This window comes from Gracilinanus agilis, chromosome 2, assembly GCF_016433145.1.
Source record: "Gracilinanus agilis isolate LMUSP501 chromosome 2, AgileGrace, whole genome shotgun sequence".
In the NCBI taxonomy this organism is placed as follows: domain Eukaryota; kingdom Metazoa; phylum Chordata; class Mammalia; order Didelphimorphia; family Didelphidae; genus Gracilinanus; species Gracilinanus agilis.
In genome coordinates, this window is record NC_058131.1 from 662,561,345 (window position 1) to 662,588,164 (window position 26,820).

A 26,820-nucleotide genomic window follows, 5' to 3' on the forward strand; every position below is an offset into this window, starting at 1 on the left:
ATATGATTACTAACCTTAAATTGTAATGATTAAGAATGTAATGGCACATTAATATCATATGTCGAATTCAGCCATGAACTCTCCCCTAACATCAAGTTTTTCAGAAAGTTGAAAAATTGTCACATATTTTCTTACAGAGATTCATGGGTGAAGCAATAAATTGATTTGAAAGTAATGAGTTCCAATTTCTGCTACTGTCATTCATGTCAGATTGACAATGAGTGAGCTATTTAGCCTCTTACTAACTACTTTGGCTTTTCATTTTCTTAGGACAACCAATTAAGTACTTGACCACAAATCTCATTCAGAAACAAAAAAGCATGGCCCCTCATCCTATCCAGTTGAAAACAACATGCTGTCTTCTAAATATAAATATGATCCTAATGCCATCAGCAGGATAGAAATTAAACTGATCAAATGCAAAGACATAATTAAGTCATGTCTAAAAGCACAGTACCACAACTGAGATAGACAGCATAAAACCTGGGATGGAAAATATTCCATTCTCACTGGACAAATATGGCAGTTGGTCTTTGCTGCTGCATTCTCACATACCTAAAGATTTCAATTAAACACTTGCTTTTTCTTCTCATTTCAGATAATTGAATTGTGTAGAGCACAGAGGATCTGAAAGATAAAAGTTCTTCTTTGAGAGGCACTGTATCTGTAAACTGATTAAGGCAAGTGAATATAGTGCTGGTTGTTTTTCAGATTATAATGCATTAAATGACGGTGTGATTTATCCAGCAGGTTCGCTATCTGTCCTATATGCCTGTTTATGGAGATGAGTCTCTATCTCCTCCCTGAAGACCAGCATCCCAAGGTGTGAGTGAGAAGCCTCATTCATGGCTTTAGATTGGATGCACATGCGGTACTGCTCTGGAGTCAGCTCATCAGCACAGTGCTTCTCATGCCACAGGTGGAAAAGACCAGGAACAGGGGTCCGAATAACTATAAGATTACCACGTAGGTATTTTCTATACAGATGAACATCTTCTCCACCCCATCCTTTTACTTCCAAATCAAATCCACCTGCAAGAGCAAAATTTCTTATTATTAACTCATTTTTCTGTTTACTGTACAATATTATGGTCAAACACTATTAAGGTTTTGTTATTTTTCTGCATCAGTGTTTATAAAAGTGTTTTAATAATGATAGCTGAATGAATTATTTTGGACCACTGCATATCAAAAAGCTGAAAGGGACCTTAGAAATCATCTAGGCTACTTCATAAGTTTGCCCAAACAGATATGAATTGCCCAAACAGAGCTACTAGATCCTGAGCTAAGCCTACATCTCCTAACTCAAAGTTCTGTACATTATAGCCCCTTCCCTGATTTGTTTTCTCTGGTTATCATTGATTATGTAAAACTTTCTCATTCATGCCTCTAAGACAATAGGCAAGAAAAGACTTTACCTAAAAATTCAAACAATTTTGCCAATAAATTTTTGTTACATGCATGATAAATGAGTTCTTTAAACATTATGGGCTTAATGAAAACATTAATAGTGTTCCAAAATTGCTTGAAGTACTTTAGCAGATTAAAAAGTTTTAAAGATTTAAAGAAAATAACCTCCATGCAAATTAAATCTTTGTGAAACTTTATAAACTAATGTCTCCTCACTTTAATTTTTTACCTTTCTACCATTCCATACTATAATCTTTTTTTCTGACGTGTTGATTACTTTTATTGGCATAGTACTGTGAAGGTTTGTGATGAAACTTAAAATCTGGTTTCTTTTCTTACAAAGAGTTAAGTAGCAGGACTCAATGTACACACCTAAGTCTTTTTTTTTTTTTATTTTATTTTTATTCAGTCCCTCCTTCCCCTTTCTACATCACAGAAAACATCATTTGGCAAAATATATAAATTATGTCTTTCATGTTTCTAATTCTCATGTTTCCAATTCGTTTTCTGGAGATGAACATTCACAAGTTATTCTTCAAACATTAATCTGTAGCTGTATGTAGTGTTCTCTTGGTTCTGCTTATGTCATTCTTCATTATTTCATGTAGTTCTTTCCAAGTTTTTTCAAAATTAATCTGCTCACCATTTCATATGGCAAAGTAGTACTTCATCACAATCATATACCACCACAATTTGTTTAGCCATTCCCCAACTGATGGACATCCTATTTTAGAACATATAGGTTCTTTTCCTTTTTCTCTGATCTCCTTGGGAAACAGATCCAGCAACATTGCTGGGTCTAAGGATATACACAATGTTATATTGATAGATGTATGTGTATAATTCCAAACTGCTCTCTCTCCTAGACTTCCCCAGATAAATACATTCTCCCTGGCCCTTGACAAAGAGACTTTGATAAAATGCTAATCTCTCAGATACTTAGCAGACTAATTTTCTAAAATTATAATTCTCCATATACTATAACTTTTATATACCTTCCCAGTACTTTGCCTCTCAAATGTAGTATCCTCTTTTAAAATGTAAGTGGAAATTACTATTTTAATAAGAAAATACTGTGAAACGCAAGTAAAGATTTGAAATTAAAGTTAAGTACAAGTAAGAGCTCAGACAATGTTTTCAATAAGAAATTCTATTCTTAAAAATTAAGGAAAATGCTATGGATAGACTGAATGCAACTTACCAATTGTCAGAAAATCTGTTCGATATTGACAAGTCATTCCAAAACCAAAATCTCGCCAGAATCCAGAGTCTTTTTTGTGAACCTTTAAAAATAAATCTAAATCATTTTTCATTTTAATCAATAAAATAGCTAAATGAGTACTGACTAGACAAAAAGAAGTACAAAGCAAATCAACTACTTCCAAACTATAACTATTTTCTATCTTGAAACAAAACTAGACTTACATGATCCGTCCATAATTATGAGCATCTAAATGTTTCAAAACTTTTGTATAATAGTGCATATTGTCAATGAATTTCAGATTCTTGCCACTTTAAGGAAATTAGTAGCAAAGCTGAGATTTGAACTCAATATCTTACATTCAAGGTAGTAACATTTAAAGCCAAAATCCATCCAAAGAAATTTGCATTTAAAAACTAAACATGTACCCTTTAACACATTTAAGTAATATCCTGATATAACTACAATCTCTCTTACTAGACTCTTTCCATGAATGCTAAATAGTTATTACATAAAATTTGGCTTTTTGTTGATTATTTGAAATTTACTTGATTTGGTAAAACCATATTTAGGACTAGTAAAATAAATTTCAAGCATTTAAGAAAATGAACAACTATATTTACAAAGGACTTGTTTCAAATCAATGCAAACTTTTTCTGATCATATTTTTTAAAAAAGATTATTAAAAAAATTCTAGAAAACAAGGACATATTTTTAAACTTGCCATAACATAAATGAACAACACTTACTAACTGTTGAACAACTGGTGGTGGCACATCTTGGTTGGCATAAACAATAGCAGGATTATAAAGACTAAACACCACTGGATAAAAAACCTTTTTTCCTGTGAATAAATCAAAATTATGAGAATCAAAAAAAGTTTTTGAAGAAAAATGTCTTCGTGAATATCCTTTCTAGCATCATGCTAAATAATTTTCTAACATTACAATCTTCAAGAATAGCTTGGCAAAACATCCAAGGCAATGGAGTTCTCCAGAAATATATATATTACATTATACATAGCAACAATGTACAATGAACAATTGTGAATGACTTAGCTATTCTCAGCAACACAATGATCCAAGACAACCCCAAAGGGCTTATGATGAAATATGGCATCTGCCTCCAGAGAAAGAACTGATGAAGTCTAAATGCAGATCCAAGCAGACTACTCTCCACTTTGTGTGTGTGTGTGTGTGTGTGTGTGTGTGTGTGTCTTTCTTCTTCCACAACATGACAAATATGGAAATGAGTTTTGTATGATAGCACAGGTAAAACCAAAAGCAAATTGCTTACTGGCTCAAGGAAGGGGAAAGAGAGGAGAAAACGTGAAACTCAAAATGTTAACAAATGAATGCTAAAAAATTATTTCTACATGTCAGTGGGGAAAAATAATATATTACTGAAGGGGAAAAATTTTTTAAGCTAAAAACAAAAATAAGAATTTTTTTTTAATTTTTTGCTTAATTCTTAAAAAGCACCATGTATTAGCAAAAGTAGTAAATTTAAAAAAAAAAAAACTTTGCAAGTTGGACTATTGTTTGTAGGAGAAATAATAATATTACAAAGAAAGAATTAATTAGACTTTACTATTTCCCTAATGGAAGCTATGAAATAGAAAAGAAGGGAATGTGAAATGCTTATCTCAATAGGAATTCCAAAGTATGTCATGTATTCTTTGGATATTAAGTGGCTTTTGCAGGCCTTGAGATGATACCATGAAAGGAAATTAAACTGTATAAATATATCTCTTGGTAAGAAAATCTAATATGCAAAAACGCAAACTATTTTACACTTGAATAGTGCATTACAGACATCAAAGCACCTGCTAATATAATTGATCATTTGAACTTCACAACTTCTGAGGTAGACAAAACACGAATTGTTCTAGCTGTCTGGGAGATGAAGAAACAGAGGTCCAGAGATGATAATACTCATGGAAAATTTTAAAACTAGTAAGAGGCAAAGTAACTCCTCTCTATATATTCCCCTCCTTCTGAATATATTTTGCTCCAAAGTCAACACTAATGAAAAATATATTTTTGCTTTTTTAAGGAAAGGCACTATCAATTGGCTACTATTATTCTCCCCACAACTTTATGACTTCCGAGACTAAAACGCCTTTTTTTTTTTTTTATTGGGGGGGGGAACACAGGGTAAAGGAGGAGGTCATTATCCATGTCCCAATCACTGACTGGTATGACACAAGGATTTATGCTCAGCCCTCTTTTTCTCTTCTCTAGCTATACCTTCTCTCTCAGTGATCTCAGTAGCTGCCACAATTTGTTAGCTCCATGCATATATTTCCAGCCCATTTTCTCACTATAGCTCCAGTCTTACATTAACAACTATGAAATAATATTTCACATTGGATGCTCCCTAGGCATCTCCAACTGGCTATGTCTGAAACAGAACTTCCCTCTTTATGAAAACTTTCCCCTCTTCCTATCCTCCCATTTTCTGCTGAGGACACCATGCTCCTTAGGCACTGAGGTGTTGTAACCTCACAATAATCCTTAAGTCTTTACTCTCCCAAATGCCCCATATCCAATCAGTTGCCAAGTCTTCACATTTATCCCATTCTCTACATTTATCTGACCAACATATTCCTTCAGGCCTTACTTTCTTTTCCCTGGAATACTAAAACAGCCATCTAACTGCTCTCTCCTCCTCAAGTCTCTCCCCATTACTACCCACCCTCCTAAATTATTCCTAAATATTCCTAAATCCAAAGACTGGCCATGTCACTGCCCACTCAAAGAGCTCCGAAGGGTCCCCAATACCAGGAAGATCAAACACCAAAATGATGATGTGACTCGAAGCCCATGCAGTACAGTAGCCAATGACGGACCGCCGTCAGGATGATGTGGCTTCCAATCCTGCCTTCCGCACTCACTCTAGGAGCCCGGGAGAGGCACTCAGCCATGGTGCTGGTTTTCTCATCTGTAGAACAATGGTGTGTCTTACCCCCGCCTCCTCTCTTTCCAGGTATATCCATTATTTCTCCTCACACCTTTGAGATGTCAGCTGCTCTGGGCTTGCTATTCCTCCCTCTCCCATAACACAACACTTCTGGTTTCTGGCTCCGCATACGGGGTCTGTCCCTCCTGCCTGAAACAATGCTCGCTGCTCTCGCTGGGCATTCCTTGGCTCCCCAGAGAACTCTGTGGGTCCCCTGCCCACCGCTCCCGACAGAAGGAAAGCGCCTCGAGGCAAGCGCTAGGTTGGTTTTTATCTTTCTATCTGCAGCACCAAGAGCTGTGCCTGGAACATATTATCTGCTCACCAAATGCACGTTAATCAGCTCAGGATAAAGTCTTATCCACAACAAACATGCTCTCTGGCCAGGCAGGCAGGGGATGCAGGGGATGGAGGGCTGGGTCCAGAGTCGGGAAGATCTAAGTTACAATCTGGCCTGACACTTCCTACCTACTTTCCTCGGCTTCCTCAATGGTAAAATGGGGATCATGACAGCACCTACCTCCCAGGGCTCTTTTGGCCGTCAAATAAAATGATATTAATAAAGCACTTAGCATAATGCCTGGCACAAAGAGGTGCTCTAGAAACTCTAGCTATGACCAGCATCATCAATGTTAGTATTATCTTACTGCCTTTCCTCAGAGACTCCCGCCAGCGGGTATCTCATCGATTCAGAATGGTTTCCATGTGGTCTCTCATTAGCTTGTGAGCTCCTTGAGAGCAGGGATTGTTTTTTGCTTTTCTTTGTACTTCTCCTTCAGGCAGGATGCCTAACACATAGAAGGTACTGACTATTTTCTAAGGAGGAGAAAAGTGAGATCAATACACCCTCTGTCTTCTTTTGTTCTTTCTTGCACAACTATTATCTATGACAAAGCCCTTTTCCTGCTCCCTCCATGACTTGACTTCAGGTTTCAGTTTGGTACACATCGATCAATCATTTTTCTGTTTTTCTAGTTGTCCTGCACATTTCACTTCAACAGATTAAGCAACTATAATAGTATTATAAACTCCATACAAAACTGAACATTTCAGTTATAAGTTTCCCCATACAAAAAAATTCAGTTGATTCAGAACATGTGCATACTCTGAAATTTAAAATAAAATTTACTAAGTTTTTACATACCTGGTTCAGCATTTAATCGGCAACTGTTAAGAAACTCTGCTGAGAAATATATATCAACATCACAGAAAAACATCAACACCTCTCCCTTGTCCCAGGCTCTTGCACCCACATCGAGTCCTCGGCCACGATTAAATTCTTCATTCAATGAAATCAATGTGTAATTGTGAAAATTAGCTTCTCTTAAAGGAAAACAGACACAAAAGAATATATAATTCTAAAAAAATTATAATACAACTTCCCAAAGCAATTTTTAGAGAAAATAGATATTTTTAAATAATGTTGATTTAGTGGCAAAGAGCAAGTGAGTAGTAAGAAAAGAATACCTAGTTTCTCCTAAATGAGTATACCTGCATTATGACAAATTATATCCCAGGAAACTGAAGAGATATTACCAACTTCATTTAAATCAACACTTATTGAACACCAACTAGAAAGGAACTGTGAGATATGCAAAGAAGTTCCTAAATTGCAACTGCCTAATATAAGACTGGGGAAGATATGTGGAGAACTAAAACTGAAGAAAGGAAGTCTAGCCTCAAATACTTCTTAGGTATGTGACCCTGGGCAAGTCACACAACCCCATTACCTAGCTCTTAACTGCTCTTCTGCCTTATTGATTCTGAGATGGAAGATAGCGGTTTTAAAAAATAAACCAAATTGGGGAAACAAGGCTTATAAAACATTAAAGAACTGTAATGTTAAACAATAATGTCAAATGAGTGGTAAAGAATATAGATTTTTATAAATTCAGAGAAAGGAGAGATAATCCGGGTATAGAGTGATCCATTAAGACTTCAGAGATCAAAGAGGAGGGATTTAAGTGCTACCTAGAGGGTTAAAATTGATTTTAAGTCAGAAAGTGAGACCATTCAAAAAAAAAAAAAAAGCATTTTCCAAAGTACAAAGACCAGTGTAGTTGGAGCAACGAGTTCCTACAGAGAGAAGAGTCATGACTGGGGATGGAGAGACCCCTTAGGAGATTCATGAACAAAGGAGAAATGACAACTTGATTTTCACTGACTGCCTAACTACAATTTATCATTTTCTTCATTTGTAAATATAGACAACCAACAATATTCTTAGAAGGAGGTCCCTAGGCTTCACCAGACTACCCAAAGAGTGGCACACAAAAAGTTAGAACTGCTACTTATAGCTGAATAATGGGAAATATAATTTAGAAAGATAGATAAGGGTCAACTTGGGCAGCCATGAATATAGACAACTCTAAAGGCAACCTGGAACCACTGAAGTTCTGAGAATTTCAGTCTTATCAATTGAATATTCAAGTGGTGCTTCAGGATGACACTTATGACCATAAATTGGGGGGGGGGGGGGAAGGTTAGGAAGCTGGGGCAATGGTCCAAGCCTGATAAAAGATGGCCCTGAATCAGAGCAGGGACAGTGGGAATGGAAAATGAGGTACTGAAAAAGAAGTCAACCAGGATTGATGCCCAATCCTCGGAGAAATGAGAGGATTAAATGAGAGAGAAAAGTTAGGAAGAGAAGCTGCTATAGAAATTTTGGAGAACGAAGAATGGGAAATGCAGGTGGAAATGCTGAGTGGTTATTTGGGAATGAGGACAACAAAGGCAAAGAGAGAAGTCTGGCATGGCAATGAAGAAAGGGAGCATTCACAGAGATGAGCTGAGAATGTGGAAATAGATGAGATCTCTAAGGGAGAGAAAGCATTCAGCTGACAGGAAGCACCTTGTGGAAAATCATATTTAGGAAATGAGAGGAAGAATCACCAGAGGGGACAGAAAAGGCCATCAGGGAGAAAAGTGAACTCAAAGAGTACACTATAATGGGAGTCAAGGAAAGGTAGACAGTTTTTAAGAACTTCTAGTTATTCTATCAAAGATAATTTCTTTGGGGTAGGAAGGTCACTCAGTGGATAGTCAGGCCAGGAGGGCCCTGGGTTCAAATTTGGCCTTAGATACTTCCTAGTTATATGATCCTGGGAAAGTCACTTAAATCCTATTGTATAGCCCTACCACTTTTCTGTCTTGGAATCAATACTTAGTGTCAGTTCTAAGATAGAAGGTAAGGGTTTTAAAAAAAGATAATTTCTCCTATTTTCATATTTGTATGGATACAACAAAAATAGTTAAAAAAACAAGATAAGTAAGAAGAGAAAGATACATGAGAATACCATAAGAAAAACTATTATTTAGATATGGACTACTGCTTGGACTGAAGGGGAAAAAAAACAGAACCAAGAGAATTAGAAAATAAGCAAACTTTCATATACGAATAGCTTTATTTATTGACTTGCTTACCGAGAAACTGATTCTAAGATGATCTTGACTTTGGATAGTCCTTCTTCACCAAAATATACCACTGTAAGGTGAATCCTCTTATCCTGAAGAATACATACATCCCTAAAAATAAAATCAGAATGAAAATAAATCCCAATCTCATTAAGAAAATGAATTGGGCTCGAAGTGATGGGAACTAAAACAAACTATGTTTTTGAAGCAAGAATCTGATTCCAATGTATGCAAAATAATTACAGTGTTATATTATTCAAATACTATAAATAGGTATAAGATAGTAACATAAATATTCTAAGAATTCAAGTCGTACTGCCAATGTAGGGGAAAAAAAGGTAAAATATAAAGTTTCCTTTGAAGACAACTATGTGAATTCTTTAAAATCCTAACATAGTTACCTGAAGTTCTGCATAAACTGTGCAAATGCCTCTGTCCTTCCAGCAAGAGGTACGATGATATTAATAACTGATTTAGTAATGTCAATTGTTTCACTCTTTACTTTCATAAGAGGTCCAAAGGGTCGGAACAAAGTGACATGCCTGTATTCCATGAGGTCTGCCTTCTTAAAAAAGAGTTCATACTGCGTCCCTTTATCTCTCTCAGTACGATAATAACCTCAAGAAAAAATAGAAAAGAGTATTCATGTCTAATTTTGAAGATTTAATGGTAGCATTTAACTTGAATTTTCAAGCAATAGAAAACCTAAAGACTTTTTCCCCTCCAAATCTGAAAATACACCATTAAAATTTACTAAAGTCAATAATTGATAAGATTATAAATTATCTTAATATGTTTTCTGTAAAAGAAAACACATTGAATAAAAACCATTTTGATATATAAAATGAATTCCAAATAATTATCAATGAAGTGTTTAGATAATATTTGTGTTTCTGGATATTAAAACAAATCTATAGCCAGCAAAACACAAAAATCAAACTTATGCAAATTCTTCTTATATATAATATAAATTAGGGACAAGCCTGCTTTAATGTTGACATGACAGATTCTGTTTCCAAACACTTAAAGCAGTTTATCTCATTAATACTTATGGCATTCATTCAGGCCAGGAAGCATTTATGTTAAGCTCAATAAGTCCTGAACCAGAAGTATTCCTGCATATATTACATAACATATGAGGTAAAGCTAGTGTATAATCAAATCCTTACTAAATGGGTGTTTTCCTCCTCATTTTTTTTCAATTCCCTTTTGTATGCTGGCTTTTTCCATTACAGTGTAAGCTCTTTGAGGGCAAGATCTGTATTCTTCCTTATATTTGTATCCTAGGACTTGGCATATAGTAAGCACTTAATAGATGTCCATATCCCTTCTTCCTCCTTTCATTCCTTCCTGCCTTCTTTTACTACTTTCTCCTCCCTTCTTCCTTTGTCAAAGCCTCACTCAATGTGGCAGCAGAGCCGGGACTCTCTCACAGGCTCTACCAAACTGGAAAGGGTTCATGGATGGATGGTGCTGGCTATAGACTGTGTTTTGCTGCCAAAGCTCAGACTACCCAAGTACAGAAATGATTATTAGCAGACAGTTGATGCAAAACTCAAGTCAAATATAATGTTGAAAGTTATTATCAAGGTTTAAGGACACACCCTTTCCTTTCTGTTACCCATCAACAGTCTATTTTCTTGCACATTCTTTTTAAAAGGATTTGCTTGATTATTTCTTGGGAAATATCTGTTGAATCAAAAAAATTTTTTAATTAAAAGCACTCAAAACATTGAGTATTAGATAATTAACTCTTTAGGCATGACCAAAGAAGAAAGGAATAAAGAACACAAAATGTCCCTCACCATCAAGCAAGCTCCCCTCAACTTTCCCAGCCAGAGTGATGAAGCTGAAGGGCAGTAGCTGCCAAGAATCATAGTTTTATATCATCTATAAACATTACTTTCACTGTCAGTAATCTAAATAAAGATTTCATAAGTAGATATACTCTAGAGGAACTGAGCCAGATAGATAGAAAGATAGTTAAATAGGAAACAGATATAGATTATTTCACTATAAATAAAATTAGAAGTCAAGATAGTTCACAAATTCTCAGATAACTTAATAAAGTAACTGAGAAAATTAGTATAATTTTGTACCCCAAACTGACAAGAAACATGCCATGGGATATTTGGTCATGTTGTTTTGAAAGAGCTCATGAAAAGCATAGGTAAGAGCACCACCAGAGAAAAAGTTGTAGTGTCAAAACCAAAATCTACATAGCAATAGAGGAACAAGGAGTAAAATTTTACAAATAACTTGGCTAGATTCTACAAAATAAGTCAACATATATTATAATACTCAGTGGCTTCCAAGAAAAGATGAGCACCAAGGAGACCAGTGAAAAATGCTGAAAAATATAGTTAGAGATTAAGAAAAATGAAAGATCCAAAGACTTGCTGACTACTCACTCAGAAGTTTTATGCATAGATATTACAAATACTTTCTTCAAAAACAGCTTTGAAGGATCAAAAATGAGTAGGAGTTTTGACGCCTCACAAAAGAGCAAAAAGCAGTAGAGCTGAACAGAAAGTTTTGCACAAGACCCATCAATGCTAAAGCCTCCAAAAAAACCTCTAGATGAAGTTGGGAGGATATATGACAAGTAGATATGAAAGGAAATGGATATGTAAGACTTTTTTTTTTTTTTTAACTCTCATCTTCCATCTGTAAAAGGGGGAAATGGGAAAGATTATGGTTGGACTGGATATTTAAAGTTTGATCGCCAGGAATCAATTACTTGATTCCTAAATAACAGGCCCAAGTCAGGATGACTTTTATGATGGTTTATTTACAATTAGGAAGGCTGAAGGCAGGGAAAATGAGAGAGAGAAACTCTGGCCTGGACCTCTGGCCCGAACCAGGTAGGGCTTCAGAGGCCCCAGCAGAGGGGTCATAGAGGTTAATTAAAGAAGGCTTCTAGCCACAAGGCCTCCTCAAGGCTAGAGCCTCCAGAAATGCTAAAGTAAAAAGGAAAGACAGTCAGCCTAACTTACCCACGTGACAATTCAAAGGGAAGCAGTCTGAGGTCTCACCAGAGCTCCTCCAATGCCAAGTTCAAGCCCCTCACAGGAAGTTACCATCATATTTAAAAGATAGAAGCTTTCGTCACTTCCTGTGTCCACCTCCAGTTTTAAGTGGACAAATGGCTGCCTCAACACTGTTTCGGACTGCCCAAGGGGCAGTCACTTGTTTTTGATTTGTCACTTACTATCATGTGTGGGTCACAGACCTTCCCCTTCCCCACTTAATTCTGAGTTGGGTGGGGTGACATTATTCCTGGTAGCTAAAGTCTAAAGAATGAATAAGGGTGACCTAATTCCATTTACACACATCTTAGAATCAATACTGTATACTGGTTCCAAGGCAAAAGAGTGGCAACTGGGGTTGAGTGACTTGCCCAGGGTCACACCACTAGGAGATGTCTAAAGCTAGATTTGAACCTACGACCTCCCATCTCTAGGTCTAGCTCTCAATTTACAGAGCCACCTACCTGCCCTCTATTTAAGATTTTTTATTGCTATCCCTTATCCTCAAGGACAGTAGAACCTCCATATTTGAACTATAGTACAGGTATGTTTTGTTTTACTGCTCTTGGAAAATATTGCAATTTTTTTTTTTTACAAATCAAGGATTTATGACAACTCTGTACTGAGCCAGTCTATCAACATTTTTCCAACAGCACGTTCTCACATCACGTATTTTTTGGTAATTCTCACAATATTTCAAACTTTCTCACTGTTATTATATCTCTTATACTGATCTATGATTAGTTATCTTTGATGGTAGACAACAAATTAAACTGATAAATGCTGTTTGTGTTCTAAATGCTGCACTGACTGGCTGTTCTCCATCTCTCTCCTTTCCTTTGTGTCCCTGAGACACAGCAATATTGAAACCAGGTCAAATAAAAATCCTACAATGGCCTCTAAGTGTACAAATGAAATGAAAAGTCAATCAATGCAATAATTTTATTTTCTTATTTTATGAAATTACCGTCTTCCCAGCCTTCAGCAATCACTACCCTGCACAGTAAGCCACCATCAACGAGGAGGCAAAAACCTCCACCACAAAGATTACAACTCCCTGAAGGTTCAGATGATGGTTAGTATTTAGCAAAAAAAAAAAAAAAAAAAAAAAAAAAAAAAAAAAATGTAACTGAGGTATGCACATTTTTTAGGCATAATACTATTGTAAACTTAATAGACTACATACAGTGTATTGTAAACGTAACTTTTATATGCAATGGGGAAGCAAAAACATCCATGTGACTAGCTTTATTGTGATATTTGCTTTATTGCGATGGTCTTAAATCAAACCTTGTACTATTTCCAAGGCATGTGAGTACTTTAATAGCCCGTGTGTTACGGGACCTAGAAAGATCTATGATTTTATCAGATGGAAACTTTCTCTAGCAATAAAGATCCCAATTCATCTGTGACTCAGTTGGGTAAGTCTTAGGGAGTCAAGTTCAAGTGAATTGCTCAGGGTGACAAAGCTAGTATTAGAAGCAGGACTTGAACACAGCCCTTCTTAACCATTGTAAGGACAGGGATGGGCTGAAAAGCAACCTGGTAGAATGTTGGCTTCTTGGATGGGTGATACAAAGCTTCTTTTGGAGGAAGCAAAGGATTATGGGAGGGATTCCTGAAGGAGGGGCTTTTGATTGGAGGAGCTCAAAGAGGAAGGTTGGAGAGCCATAACCTAGGATTTCTGAACTCTGTTATTCCCAATAGCCTGCTGTTTCCTGGCTGCCACCACTACCATCCACAGAGATTGAGTTTTCCAGACTTGAGGAGTCTAGGACTCTCTGAGCAGACCCCAGGAAGACTTTGCCCATACCTGCTCCACATAAGACCCTACCTTGTGCTTATAGCTTAGACTTATGATAAGGTTTAATTAGAAGGGGACGGGACGGTGAACCTCTGAGTCAAGGCTGATTTCAGCTTCTTGGGGAAGGACTGAAGGTTTAGGTTTTTAAGGATCCCCCCTTGATTCCTCTCTCCTCTCCCTCCTCCAGCTACCTTGTTCATCTACGAATAAACCAATGCATAGTCAGATTAAGGAGAAGTCATTACAGAAGGCAAAGAGGTGAAAGGAGTTTTTGCAGCTGTTTTGCTCAGACTCCATTTGAGCGAGACCAGCTGCAGGGCTGACAGTGGCTATGAGGAAGGCTTCTGTAGGGAGTCTGTGCTTGATTGACCAGCGTTACCACCCACCTCTCCAAATAGAAAAGCCTTCCCTCTAGCATCCAGGGCTGGCTCCCATTCTCTGTTCATCCACCATTCCAGAGAAACCTACTCTGTTGTCTTTAGTAAACGTAGAGTATAGAGAGGGGAGTTGACAGACATTCACACCCAGGTCTGTCACTCTCTTCCACGTAGACCCTCTCAAATATACCTATTTTTACACCACTAAACCCAAGGATCTCTTACCCTCCCCAGTCCCACCCCGGCTCCAGAATGAGCTCCATCCCATCCAACCATTTCATTCTGACATCAGGGCTTCTTCCCTCCACTACTTGCCTCTTTCTATTAGGACTAGCAACCATCAATTTTTAGAGACTGTTCCCCAGACCTATCTTCTTCATCTACTTATGTTTTGGGATTACCTAAATTAAATCTGCCTGGGCCACTGACTGGAAGGTAAAGCAAACCTTACTCCAACCACTGACCAATGTTCTTTATGATCAAACCAACCCATCAGCACACCAAGACCTATACCATGAGGGCAAGATTTTTCTTTTCTCAAGCTTTCACAGTTCTTCCTATTTTCCACCTCCTTTTTAGAAATAATAATCAAAATAAAGTTCCCATGGCTACTTTAAAGTCTGCCATTTTCCTCAGAATACGTGGGATCCTGGGCCCAGGCTGTCTAGGACAAAGCTCCCTTCCCTGCCACCATTTCCGACACCCTCTGCCCTCCACATCAGCTCTCCCCTTCATGGATCCCTCTTCAACGATGACATGCTCTCTCCTTTCTTCCCCATCCTCTACATGGCTATCAAATAGATACTCCTAAAGCACAGGTTTGCTATCAACATCCAACTTATAAAGTCTCATTGGCTTCCCATTGTTTTTAGTATAAAATATATATTCCTTTTCATCATTGGTTAGTCTCTTTCCAGGCTGACTCCATGTTATTCCCCCTCCCACTGTTCCCTGTACCCAATATTCTGTCCCATCTCTGTGCCTTTGCACAAATTGTCCCACACCTGGGATGTTCTTCCTTTTCCTCCACTTTGTACAACCTTTTTAGCTCTTTGCAAGACTCACATCAAATATCACCTTCTTCAGGAGGTTTTTACTAAATTCCCTGGTCCCTGATTCCTTCCTCCCCCCTTTAAATTCTCTTTTTTTCTTGGCGGTGTGGGAAGGGGGGTTGGTTTTCTGCATATATCCAGTTGTCTGGTTCCATCCAGAAAAAGACAAGATCCTTGAGGGCAAGCACATGAGATCTAACCCTCACACATGGGGGCCTATAATAACTCTCTGGGGATAAATGGTCTCCATTTCTCCTGGCCAAAGCATCATGTGGTAGAAATGATGCTTGAGAACAGTCCGGTAAGATCTGGTCGAACAGAGACAAAAGACAGGCCAATCTACAAGGTAAAATTTTCAGTTTGTTTCAAAGAAAGAGAAGTCCAAAACTGGGAAAGTCCAAAATTTGAAGTTAATGCTCTTAAAAGGCAAATGAGAAATTACGAGGACCCCTGACTCCTACACCTCATTTTCCCACCTCTCTGAAGATTTCCCTAACAATCATGACACACATAAAGGTCTCACATAGGAAAACACAGGCAGGGAAGTCTAAGAGGAACCATATCTTCCACAGCACACAACTGACTGGGATACAAGCAAGCACCAAATGCCAGCCCTCCTCTGGGCATTGATTGTTTGTGGAGCACAAAAATGGCATCTGGCAAGGCAGAGTGAAATTCAGCCCTAAAGCCTTCAACAAGGCTGGGAGAGGAGTACAGCTTGCAGGGAAGGAAGGGTGGAGGGTTAGGGTTAGAGTCAGTCACAGACCTAGATGTGACTACTGTCTGTGACACACTGTGAGCACAGGCAGCTTACTTAATATCTCTGAGCCTCAATTTCCTCAACTATGAAATGGACATAATCCCACCTATAGTACTTACCTCACAGGGCTATTGTGAAGAGAAGGCCTGGCTTCAAATCCCACCAACAATTACTATCGGGGTGATAATAGGCTAGTCCTTTAATCTCTCTTAGCCTGAGTTTCCTCATCCATAAAATGGGGATAATAATACCTGTAGTATTTATAGCTCAGAGCATTGCAGTGGGATGCAAATGAGATAATGTATGTAAAGCATTTTGGCAAACTTTAAAGCTATACATGAATGCCTACTACTATTGCCTGTAAACTTTCTCATGAATGTTAACTATTCTTATTAATAAGGTAAGATCATATAAGATTCTTTGAACTGCAATTAGAGACGTAACTGTTCCGTGGTCCTATTCTCAATATCAAGTGAGGCATAAAACAGGAAGCTTGCTCAAAAGTGTTCCCCCATAGCAGACGATGCCCCACACAATGTCCAGAAGGAACAGGGATTCGGTGTGGAGGATCAGATTCTACAAACACACCTATTTGTGGGTGACATCATACTGCCTACACAGAAAACTATGGGATCTTCTTAAGGTGATCCTTGGCCTCTCAAAAAATATTGCCCTAACAACACACAAAGGAACACAAAAGTACTTGAAGAAGTCAATTAAAAAAAAATGTATTAAGGGCCTGCTCTGAGCAAGGCTTTGTGCTTGGCATTGGAAATACAAAACCAAAAACCAAATAGTTCCTGTCCTCAAGGATTAACATTCTACTGGAGAATGCAACATGTGTAGTATGAGGAAAAAGAAGGTCAGAGAGAATCCTAATTGGCTGAGGGAAGGTGGGGGTCAGGGTGGGAGAAAGAGATGATTTTGTAGACAATGTGGAACCTGAGCTTGGCCTTGAGGGAAAACAAGGATAAGAAGCAGAAAACAGGAGAGCCTGTGCTCCATTAACAGGGATTATTTTGAAGTATGTATGGAGGCAAGAGGCAAAGGATGAAGGTAGAGAATAGTCTGGCTAGAATCTAGAGTTCATGAAAAAGAACAATGTAAAATAAGGTTGGAAAGTAAGGCAAGAGCCTAATATGGCAGCCCTTAGACACTAGTCAGTCACTAAATATTTATTAAGTACTTCTTATGTGCTAGAAGCTGCACTAAGTACTGAGGATACAAAGGGAGGTAAAAGTCGGTCACTCTTCTCAAGAGGCTCACAGTCAAACGGGGGAGAGAACATGTATCCAATTATGTACAAACAAGACCATTTGCCAAATAAGCTGGAAATAGCCTTAGACAGAAGAAGGCATGAACAAGGATTGGGAAAGGCTTCCTGTATAAGGTGAGCTTTTATTTATAATTTAAAGGAAGGCAGAAGATGGAGATGAGGGAGAGCTTTCAAGAATGGAGGATGGTCACGAAAAAGCCCCCATTTAGGAGATGGAGTGCCTCATTTGAGCAAGGGGCCTGGTTTAATTGGATCACACAGTTCTTTGGAGAAGGTAGAAAGTAAGGTATAAGCAGTCTGGGAAGGGTCAAGTTATAGAGGGTTTTGTACGAGTACCAGAGGATTTTATATTTGATCCATTAAGTAATTAGTCACTAGAATTTACTGAATAAAGAAGTGATGTGGTCAAACTTTTCCTTTAGGAAGATTAATTTGACAGCTGAGTGTAGAACAGACTGGAGTGGGAAGAGGCTTAAGGCAGGCAGACAAACCAGAGAGCTATTATAACAGTCGAGGCAAAGAGATGAGGATTTGTACTAGGGGTCAAAAGAATGTCAGAGAGAGAAGGAGGTATATTTGAGAGATGTTATGAAATTAAAATCAACAGATTTGGGAACAGATTGGATTTAGGAGGTAAGAGAGAATAAAGAGTTCAGAAATCCATCTTGGTTGAGAGGGTAGGGGACTGGGAGGATGGGGGTATCCTCAAGAGAGATAAGGAATTTAGGAAGAGGGGAAGGTTTAGGACCTGTGAATGAAATCAGAGACTGTGGGTGAGCAAAGAAGTTAGAGCTATGTAAGAAGATTTATGAAACATGAGCTTAGAGATGATAATTGAATCTGCAGGAGCTGATGAGATTACCAAGTGAAATAGTACAGAGGGAAAAGAGAAGAGGGACTAGAACAGAATCCTGGAGAATATGATGTTTAGGAGACATGATCTGGATAAAGATCCAATAAAGGAGCAGAAATGTAGGAGGGGAGCCAGGAGAGAACAGTGTAGCAAAAAGCTAAAGATAAGAAGCTAGAAGAGGGCTGATAGATAGTATCAGAAATTGCAGAGGTCAAGGATAAAGACTGAGAAAAGGCTATTAAAATGCCAGTCTAAAAATCTTTTATCTTATCCTAGGGGCATTGGAAGTTTTTTGATCCAAGATGTGATAGGGTTATATCTGTATCTAAGGAAGATTATTTTAATAGCTACAAGGAGAATAGTTTGAAGAATCACTAAATAAACAAACAAATGAAAGCAAGAATGCTAATTAGGAGATGATCACAGTAGTCCAGGCAAGAAATGATGTGGACCTGAAGTAAGGTTGGGGGCAGAGGTGGAGGGTAGTTCTATATATGTGGATTGAAGGAGATATAAGTGAAAGTTATTGTGAAAGTAGAATCAACAAGACCTGCCAGAATGATTGGCCTTTGGGGAAGGCAGGAAAAAGAAGAGCAAATCCATGTGAAAGAGAAGAAAGAGTTTAGACTGATTCTGGGCATAAATCAGAAAACAGTGGTGTGGAGTCCTCAAAATAAGTATGAAAGAGTGGAGGTTTATGAAGGCAATATGAGTTTCATTTTTGTAGATGTTAAGTTATAGCTAATAAGCAAGATGACATTATAACCAAAAAGAAGATCTGGCAGGCATAATGCACTGAATTAAATAAGATAATCTTTACTGGATACATGTAGCTTTTTCATGTATTTTCATTCATAAAATGCTAGCTACTTATTTATAAAATCAAATTTGTAAATTCAGGAAGAGGGAGAGATTCAACTGGATGGAAGTCATTGAGTTAATCCATAAGCATGCATAGTTGACACAGCAAATGGACAATTCACATTTGAAAAGGAAGAAGCAAGAGGTTAGTTTCAGTAAAATCAAGCTATTCCCTGTCACTGAAATGCATCTTTTTTAATTTCGACAACTCTCAGTGTTGGGAATAATGGAACAATACAGTCTCTGGGGAATCAGAATTATAAGCAGCCCAAATAGCAGAACAAAGATATACAGTGGGTGAAAATAGGCAGCAGCAAATTACTCGTGACAAAGCTGTGTGCAAGAAATGGTACAAAAGTCAGTTCTTTAGATGTATATTACTGGTATTAGAGATGGATTCATATGAGAGTAAGTAGATGGATAAACTGTTACACTGGTATCCATGAAATTTCAAAATATCAGGAAGAAAGCCTCTAGCACATTGATTATTTTCCATGAAAGGATCTATATGAAAATAATACAGTATAAGAAGTCAGGGATGTGTTTCAATCTGTACCAGTGTTGGGAGTTGTACATACTGAGGGAATAGTGGTTTCATTTAAGTATCTAAATCTAAAACTAAGAGAGATTTTTGGTTGCCAGAGCAAACTTCTCCCAAATACTCAAACTGTTCTCCCCTCAACTCAAGTCATCACTAAAGCAGATGGGAAATATTGTGTTATTAATATGAGTCAGGATTAGGCAAATGTGAATTATATCCCTGAATAAGGATGCTTCATATGTATAAGTCCATAGCATCACAATATAATTATTGATCAAATTCAAAGTCTGAGCTTCCTTAAGCCTATAATAATTCATTTTTATTACCAACAACTATTTCAAATTAGTTCATCTTTAAATGGTCTATGATAATTTCATATGTGTACCTACATACTAAGTTCAAAAAATGTTCAAAACACTTGCTCTGTAGCAGCTTTTGCCTCACTATTATTTATAATCTACACATATGAAATAGGACTCTTTAGTCTCTTTCATAGGAAACATTATAATTATCTGAAATCAAATTAAATAATCAACACTAAAGATAAATATATACCAGACTAAATACATTTACAAGGCCTAGAATACATGATGGACACAAAATTCAAATTTATAGTCTCTTGCTTCAGATTAACTCTAAGATTTAGCCACCTTCTCTTTCTATGTGGGGATTTCTACTGACTTTTTAAAATAGACTACTTAAAAGTAATACCAGGAGCACTAAATTTGTAGTACCTAAAGTTACTCTAATAATTAATTATAAGAGTTAATTCGTATAATCTAACAAAACATAGTTACAATTTAAGCACATTAGTGCTTGAAAGAGAAACTAATTGCAAACAATAAAAGCAAACATTCATTTTTCAAATGTTTCCAACACTAAAGAATGACTTAAAGGATAATTTTAAAAACCACCAACTTTCTTCAAATTTGTTTGTACTAATTGCAATGAAAAATAAAAACGTACACTCTTTTCTGTTATTCTTGATATATATCTGGATTTTTAAAAATATTACAAAGCCTTCTATATACTATATATAACAGTATAGCAGTAGATTTTACAATTTCATAAGTGTAACAAGGAGGGGAAGAAATGGTGTCTAAATTTTAGTTGGGAGAAAAGACAAGGTCTAATTGTATAATCAGATTTTTTTTTGAACAATGGATTACCTTTGTATAATTATAGTATTCTAAGGGGAAGGGGAGGAATAGATTTCTAATTTCCCCAATCTAGGGAGGGAGCAAATTCCTCCAATATGTCAAAAACACCATGAGCGCCCAGGGACACACATACACACAACTTAGTAAAGTAAGAGTGCCTTCCCACCCAACAAAATGTTTCCATGCCCCAAAACACCAAAAAGTATCAAACCAAGAGAGTTAAAACAACTGCCAAGAGCTTCTGAATCAATAATGCTCAAGGTACAGTATGAATACCATACAATTACCTTGGAGGAAAAAACAAAAGTGTGGGAGGTTGAGGAGGTGGAATGGGAAGGCTAGAAATTTTACAACTAAACATTAAGGATTTTCATTAAAAATGTAGCATGTCTGAAATTAAATACCGTTACTTTATACGGATACTCATCACCCTCAGAGATAGGATCACTGGAACACAGCTAAGTGTTGCTGAAACTGATTAGAATAATGAGGGCTGGTAGATTTTCTGGAAACAATCTGCAAGGCTAGTTAATTAAGCATTTACTCAAAGAACCATATCCATTCACCCTGAAGAAATCTATACTCAAGAAAAATCAAAAGGCAGTCATTAGGTAATAAAAGTTTTAAAAGTTGGATACTTTGTTGCCAAGATAAATAGCATATCCCTCATATAAAATTTAGAATGCAACCCTCCCTTTTTTTTTTTTTAAACCCTTGTACTTCGGTGCATTGTCTCATAGGTGGAAGAGTGGTAAGGGTGGGCAATGGGGGTCAAGTGACTTGCCCAGGGTCACACAGCTGGGAAGTGGCTGAGGCCGGGTTTGAACCTAGGACCTCCTAGGAGTCTCTAGGCCTGACTCTCACTCCACTGAGCTACCCAGCTGCCCTGACCCTCCTTTTTTAATAGCAATATTTCTCCTTGAAATTATTCTAGAGAACTAGGTATAATTTTCAAGATTTACTTTTAATAGGAAATCTTGGAATAATCTATGGAATTTAAATAGCAGACATTTATTAAATTTCTCAAAACAGTGGAATGGCTTCTACATTTGAACTCAATTAAGTGGAGAAAAACAGGTAAAGCCATTAATATTTTTGACCTATTTGTTAATAACTTTTCCTAGGGGTATATTCTGAAATTTTTCAAAAAGTAAGATTATCTTTCTACCTAGTCACAATTATTTACACATAGTTTGTACTGTTTAAAAAACACTATGATAGGTAGCAGGGAATATACAAAGAAAAATAAGGTAGATACAGATCCTGCTTTCAGTAACCTTACATAAAAACACGACTGCTAAAGAAGGGAGAGGGGAATCAATAAACACTAGAAAAAGTACAATTTTGTTTACTTAAAACACTTATTTGGGTACTGAAAATTTGACAGTTTCAATCTAGAATACTTAGAATACCTGTTAACCTAGAAGCTGGGATAGTATCGAAGGATCAGCCTGCATTACTCCATACCATCTGGCCCATTCTCCCCAATGCCTCACTAAAAAAAGTGTTTTAACAAAGCCAGAACTCAGATTGTCACTTTATTTCAGATGAGAAGGATTCTATCCCCTCCTTTATCAAACAGAAAAGATCTTACTTAATTTTATGCATAACACTCAATGATCTGAATTGCACAGCTAGTCTTCTCTGCTTTAGGTAAGGATTCCAGGACCACTAAAGGACATGGGCAAATAGCCGAAGCAACAGACAGCACATTAGAAAGGGGTAAAAAAGAACCCAATGAATAGGCTCCTAAGAGCTAGAGCTGGAAAAGACCTTTGAAGCCATTTAATTTAGTTCCTCTTTTTATTTGATAATAAGGAAAAACAAGGCTATTGAGGATAAATGATTTGCTCAATGTCATCAGTAAGTGGCCAAGCTAGGATTCAAATTCAAGGCTTATGACAAGATCAGTGGTCTTTGCACTACATCAGAAGAGATGGCTAAAACATTAACCAGAACATTGTTTAGTCCAGGGCCATTTAATGAAGAGGACAAATAGCTCTATGTAATAGATTCTAAGGACATAAAGGAACATACAAAAAACAATGTTCATAATCAATCACAAATAGGTTAAATTGTTCTTTGGTATATTGTTTACTAAGAGAAAACACTGGACTGGGAGTCTAAAATAGTGTCATATGCTGAAAAAAAGTGCTAATTTTTAGTAAAGGAATCTGGGGTTCAAATGTCACCCATTACTTCCTATCTGCATAAGCCTAAGCAAGATATTTTTATATCTCTAAGCTTCAGTTGGACAAGATAACCTCCAAGGCCCTTTCCAATCCTAAATTTATGAAGTATATATTAGAAAGATGTCTATAAGAACCAGTTTTAAGATTTTACAAATTACTTTCAGTTACATGGATAATTCACTTACTCCAATATCAAGCTGATAACTACCTCTTTACTACCCATGTGACTTCTGAGGGGTCATTTAATCTCTTCACCTTCAATTTCTTCATCTATAAAACAAAGAAGCTGCATCTCTAAAGGTCCTTCCAACTCTGAAATTTAATAATCTTCTACAAATTCACTAATCTCTAAAGTTGGAAGCCTTAGAGATCATGGAGTCATTTCCCTACTATTAAAGATAAGGAAGCCAAAGTTCAAAAGGCAGCCTACTCTTCTTTTTAAGTGACTTGGCATCACAGACTGGGAGCTGGAAGGGATCTTAGAAATCTTGTGCAAGTTCATTTCTCAAGGCAAAGCTAGGATTAAAAATGACAATTCCTAAATCTGGGTGTGAGAAGTCTTCTATCACAGCATACGATACAAAAGCCAAAAGGCAAGACAAACTGCTGCTGTCACAGAATTTCAGAACTGGAAAGGAACTAAAAGATTATTCCAACCCTTTCATTTTACAGTAAGGGTCCTAAGCATTGATCCTATGGACCACAGATTTTAGGGGGATCCTTGAATTTGGAAGAGAAAAAAATTATTTTCATTAACCTCTAACAGAAATTTAGCATTTTATTCAATTACGAACTTAAGCAACAAACATTTTTCTGAGAAGAGGTTGATGGATATCACCAGAATGCCAAAGTGCCTATGACACAAAAAGTTAAAAATTCCTGTTTCACAGAGAAGGAAACTGAGACCCACAGATGTAAAATGATTTATTCCACATGTCCAACCTAGTTAATGCTGAAGCCAGAACTAGAAGCCAATTCTACATTCCAGTCCATATTGCCTCTCAGGTGAAGATGAATTTGGAGCTAAAGTTTATTCATGGGATATGGGAGGTCCTAGGTTCAAATCCAGCCTCAGACACTTTCCAGCTGTGTGACCCTGGGCAAGTCACTTGACCCCCATTGCCCACCCTTACCACTCTTCTACCAAGGAGCCAATACACAGAAGTTAAGGGGGAAAAAAAAGTTTATTGAGTATATTACATGAAAAAATATATAGTACTAAGGATTATGAGGGACACAGTCCTTGCCATCAAGAAAGTCATGACCAGCATTATAATCCTAGAATGTCAAAGCTTAAAGAATTCTTAAGATATCACTCAATTCAACTGCCTCATTTTATAAATGAAAAAATAAATTAAGTGACTTGCTTAAAGTCAATAATTAGTGACACAGCAGGAAAACAAATACAGTTTGATTTCCAGTTGAGTGCTCTTTTTTTGTCAGTACCTGATTGCTCACGTTTATCTTTAAGTATTATATTTCAGCACTATAAAAGAATTTCTAAAATTTTACACAATGACATGAGGGTTAATTATTTTATAACAAAAAAAACAAAATGTCAAGATTTCTTGATGCTTAAACATATTCTGTATTGGTCTTTTGGGGGGTAAAAAAAGGTATGTAATTTATATTATTAAATCTGAAAGCTTTTTGCAATCATTATTATATAACCCATGTAAGGAAATGTAGACATTTCCTTTTTACAAATTGCATGGTAAGTTTTCCCAAGATCATGCTGTAATTCAGAACTAAGCTTATTATGCTGGCATTCTTGACTCTTGTTACCTTATCTTAGAGTCCATATTTATTTTAAAAACCATACAAAGATGTTTTCAATTTTGAATGAGGTTCCAAATTCATAGCATAGATTTCCTCCCACTGATAAAAAAATCAATTTTATATCTTATTTAAAATATTTTTATGATTTGAAATATCTAAGTTCATTATTGTTGGTGCAAAAGAACTGTTATATCATTGTTATTAATAGATTAATGACTTATATTAGCAACATACAACATTACCACTTAAATACCACAGATAACAAACCAAACTGATTCCAAACCAAATAAATTTTTACAATACCTTCTACAAAATCGTTTTCGTTAAATAGTTGTTTTTCCCCAACTGGTCCATCATCTTCTTCTTGATCATCTTCTTCATCAGGATTATTAATAACTTCCAGGCCAGCCTCAATAACTTCCACCAACTCATCTCTCTTATCTTTTCTAACAGGCTTTTCCTCTGGGTGTCGAGTGAGACCCATCTCTAATTGGAAGACTTTCATTAAGGTAAAACTTTCAAAAGGGATGACACCATACTCGCTAGGTAGCTTGGCTCCTATGCCTACCTCAGCTTTGTCAATCTGAGAATGAAGAAACTCTAAAAGATCACTGGGTATTTGTTCTTTGGTGCCTTGATAACCCATACCATTTGCTCTTGCGTTCTTTTTTCCTTGCAATGATCTCATTTTCTCACTCATCTCTTGTAATTCTTGCTTGAGTTGAGCAATCTGACGTTTCAGGCTAGTTGCCCTAGTTTGATAATGTTCTTCTTGTTCTTGTAGGAGAGCTTGGTAGTACTCTTTACCATAATTCTCTCCAATGATACCAGGAAGAGACACATTACCATCAGTCTGTGGAGCACACTCAAGAAGATACATAAATAATATCAAAATGCACAGCAGGGCAAGACCCAATAACAGCCAACGAGTCCTGGCTTGAAGCATTAAACCTCTTCTGGGCATTCTTATCAATAGGTAGTTTCTCAGTGCTACATGTTCTTTTCTTGTTCATACTTTAGAGAACCATCATCATCAAAATCTTTCAAAAGAATAAAATTCTTGTAAATGGCACAAGCATTAGTTCTGCAGTAGCTCAAAAAATTATCTTTATGCATTAGTAATGATTGTTTGCAGATATAGTAAGATTAAAAGAACATTTCCTGTACTGTCTGTTACCACAAAGTCCAAGAGATAATGAAAAATCACCTAGCAAGTCAGATAAAATCCATTATATGGGTGATGATTTACCTGTAACAAAAATAAGAGAAAAAGTTTAGTTTCAAAATACAGCATTTTGAAACTATTAAACATAACTCAATTAACAGTAGGAACTGTATTAAAAGAGAAATTAAGCAATCAAATGCACTTTACAAAAGTGTAAACTTTCTGATTTGGCATTTTAGCAAACTCTAATAATTAACACTTCCAAGTCTCTACATCATAATCATAACTGAGATTTACAATGATAACTCCAAGATACTAGAAAAGGGAGTCAAATACTTGACCTACAACAGTGTTGAATGCAGCCAGAACCGGATTAAAATATAACCAGAAAATATTTAGCAAAATGAATACAAATGTAATAGAATGTGGATAATGTTAATATGTGGTTTTCTAAGTCAAGCCCACAGGAATCTTTATGTATGATTTAATGGTCCTTGTTTCTATATGATATCAATGTACTAGAAGATCCCAAGATGTATTTTTAATTAAATAGTAAATTTTATCGGTAGACTAACAACTCAGAATTCTGTTACACAGGATATCTGATTCCTCAATTATGACAGGTAACAATTTTTTAGAGTTAAACTTTTAAAAGTTAATTTCCTAATTATCTCACTTAAAATGCAATCTAAATATTTACCATAGTTTCTTACTGGATAGTGTGGTATCTTTCTTCAGCAAAACCAAATCAAGTATTTTATATTCTAGCTCCATCAGCTTCTACAGTTCAAACCATCAAATTGAAGAAACCTTAAAGTTAAATGGAGAAAAAAAAAGTAAATTGTACATTAGAACTACAAAGGATATAGACATCTTGAAATCACATCAAGTAATTTTTAACATCCAAAGACCTCAAAATGACTACTGCATTTTTTCATTGTAAGATCACATAATTCTTTCCACTGTGTTACATAGGAACAATTTT

General features: G+C 36.5%; 1 protein-coding gene across 2 annotated transcripts; it reads right to left on the reverse strand.

Moving 5' to 3' along the window:
* Positions 1 to 680: 680 nt before the first annotated feature.
* CSGALNACT2 (chondroitin sulfate N-acetylgalactosaminyltransferase 2) lies at positions 681 to 25,634 on the reverse strand. 2 transcript variants are annotated; one of them, XM_044662783.1, is made up of 7 exons: positions 24,974 to 25,634; positions 9,388 to 9,604; positions 8,996 to 9,097; positions 6,717 to 6,895; positions 3,361 to 3,455; positions 2,612 to 2,693; positions 681 to 1,032 (listed from the first exon to the last, which is right to left on the reverse strand). In XM_044662783.1, exons 1-7 carry the CDS (start codon positions 25,632 to 25,634, stop codon positions 740 to 742), a joined length of 1,629 nt encoding a protein of 542 aa, XP_044518718.1. In that variant the 3' UTR covers positions 681 to 739. The 2 variants fall into 2 exon arrangements, with proteins under 2 accessions (XP_044518718.1, XP_044518719.1); XM_044662784.1 differs by lacking the exons at positions 681 to 1,032; positions 3,361 to 3,455; positions 6,717 to 6,895 and having other exon boundaries at positions 2,645 to 2,693.
* Positions 25,635 to 26,820: the final 1,186 nt, after the last annotated feature.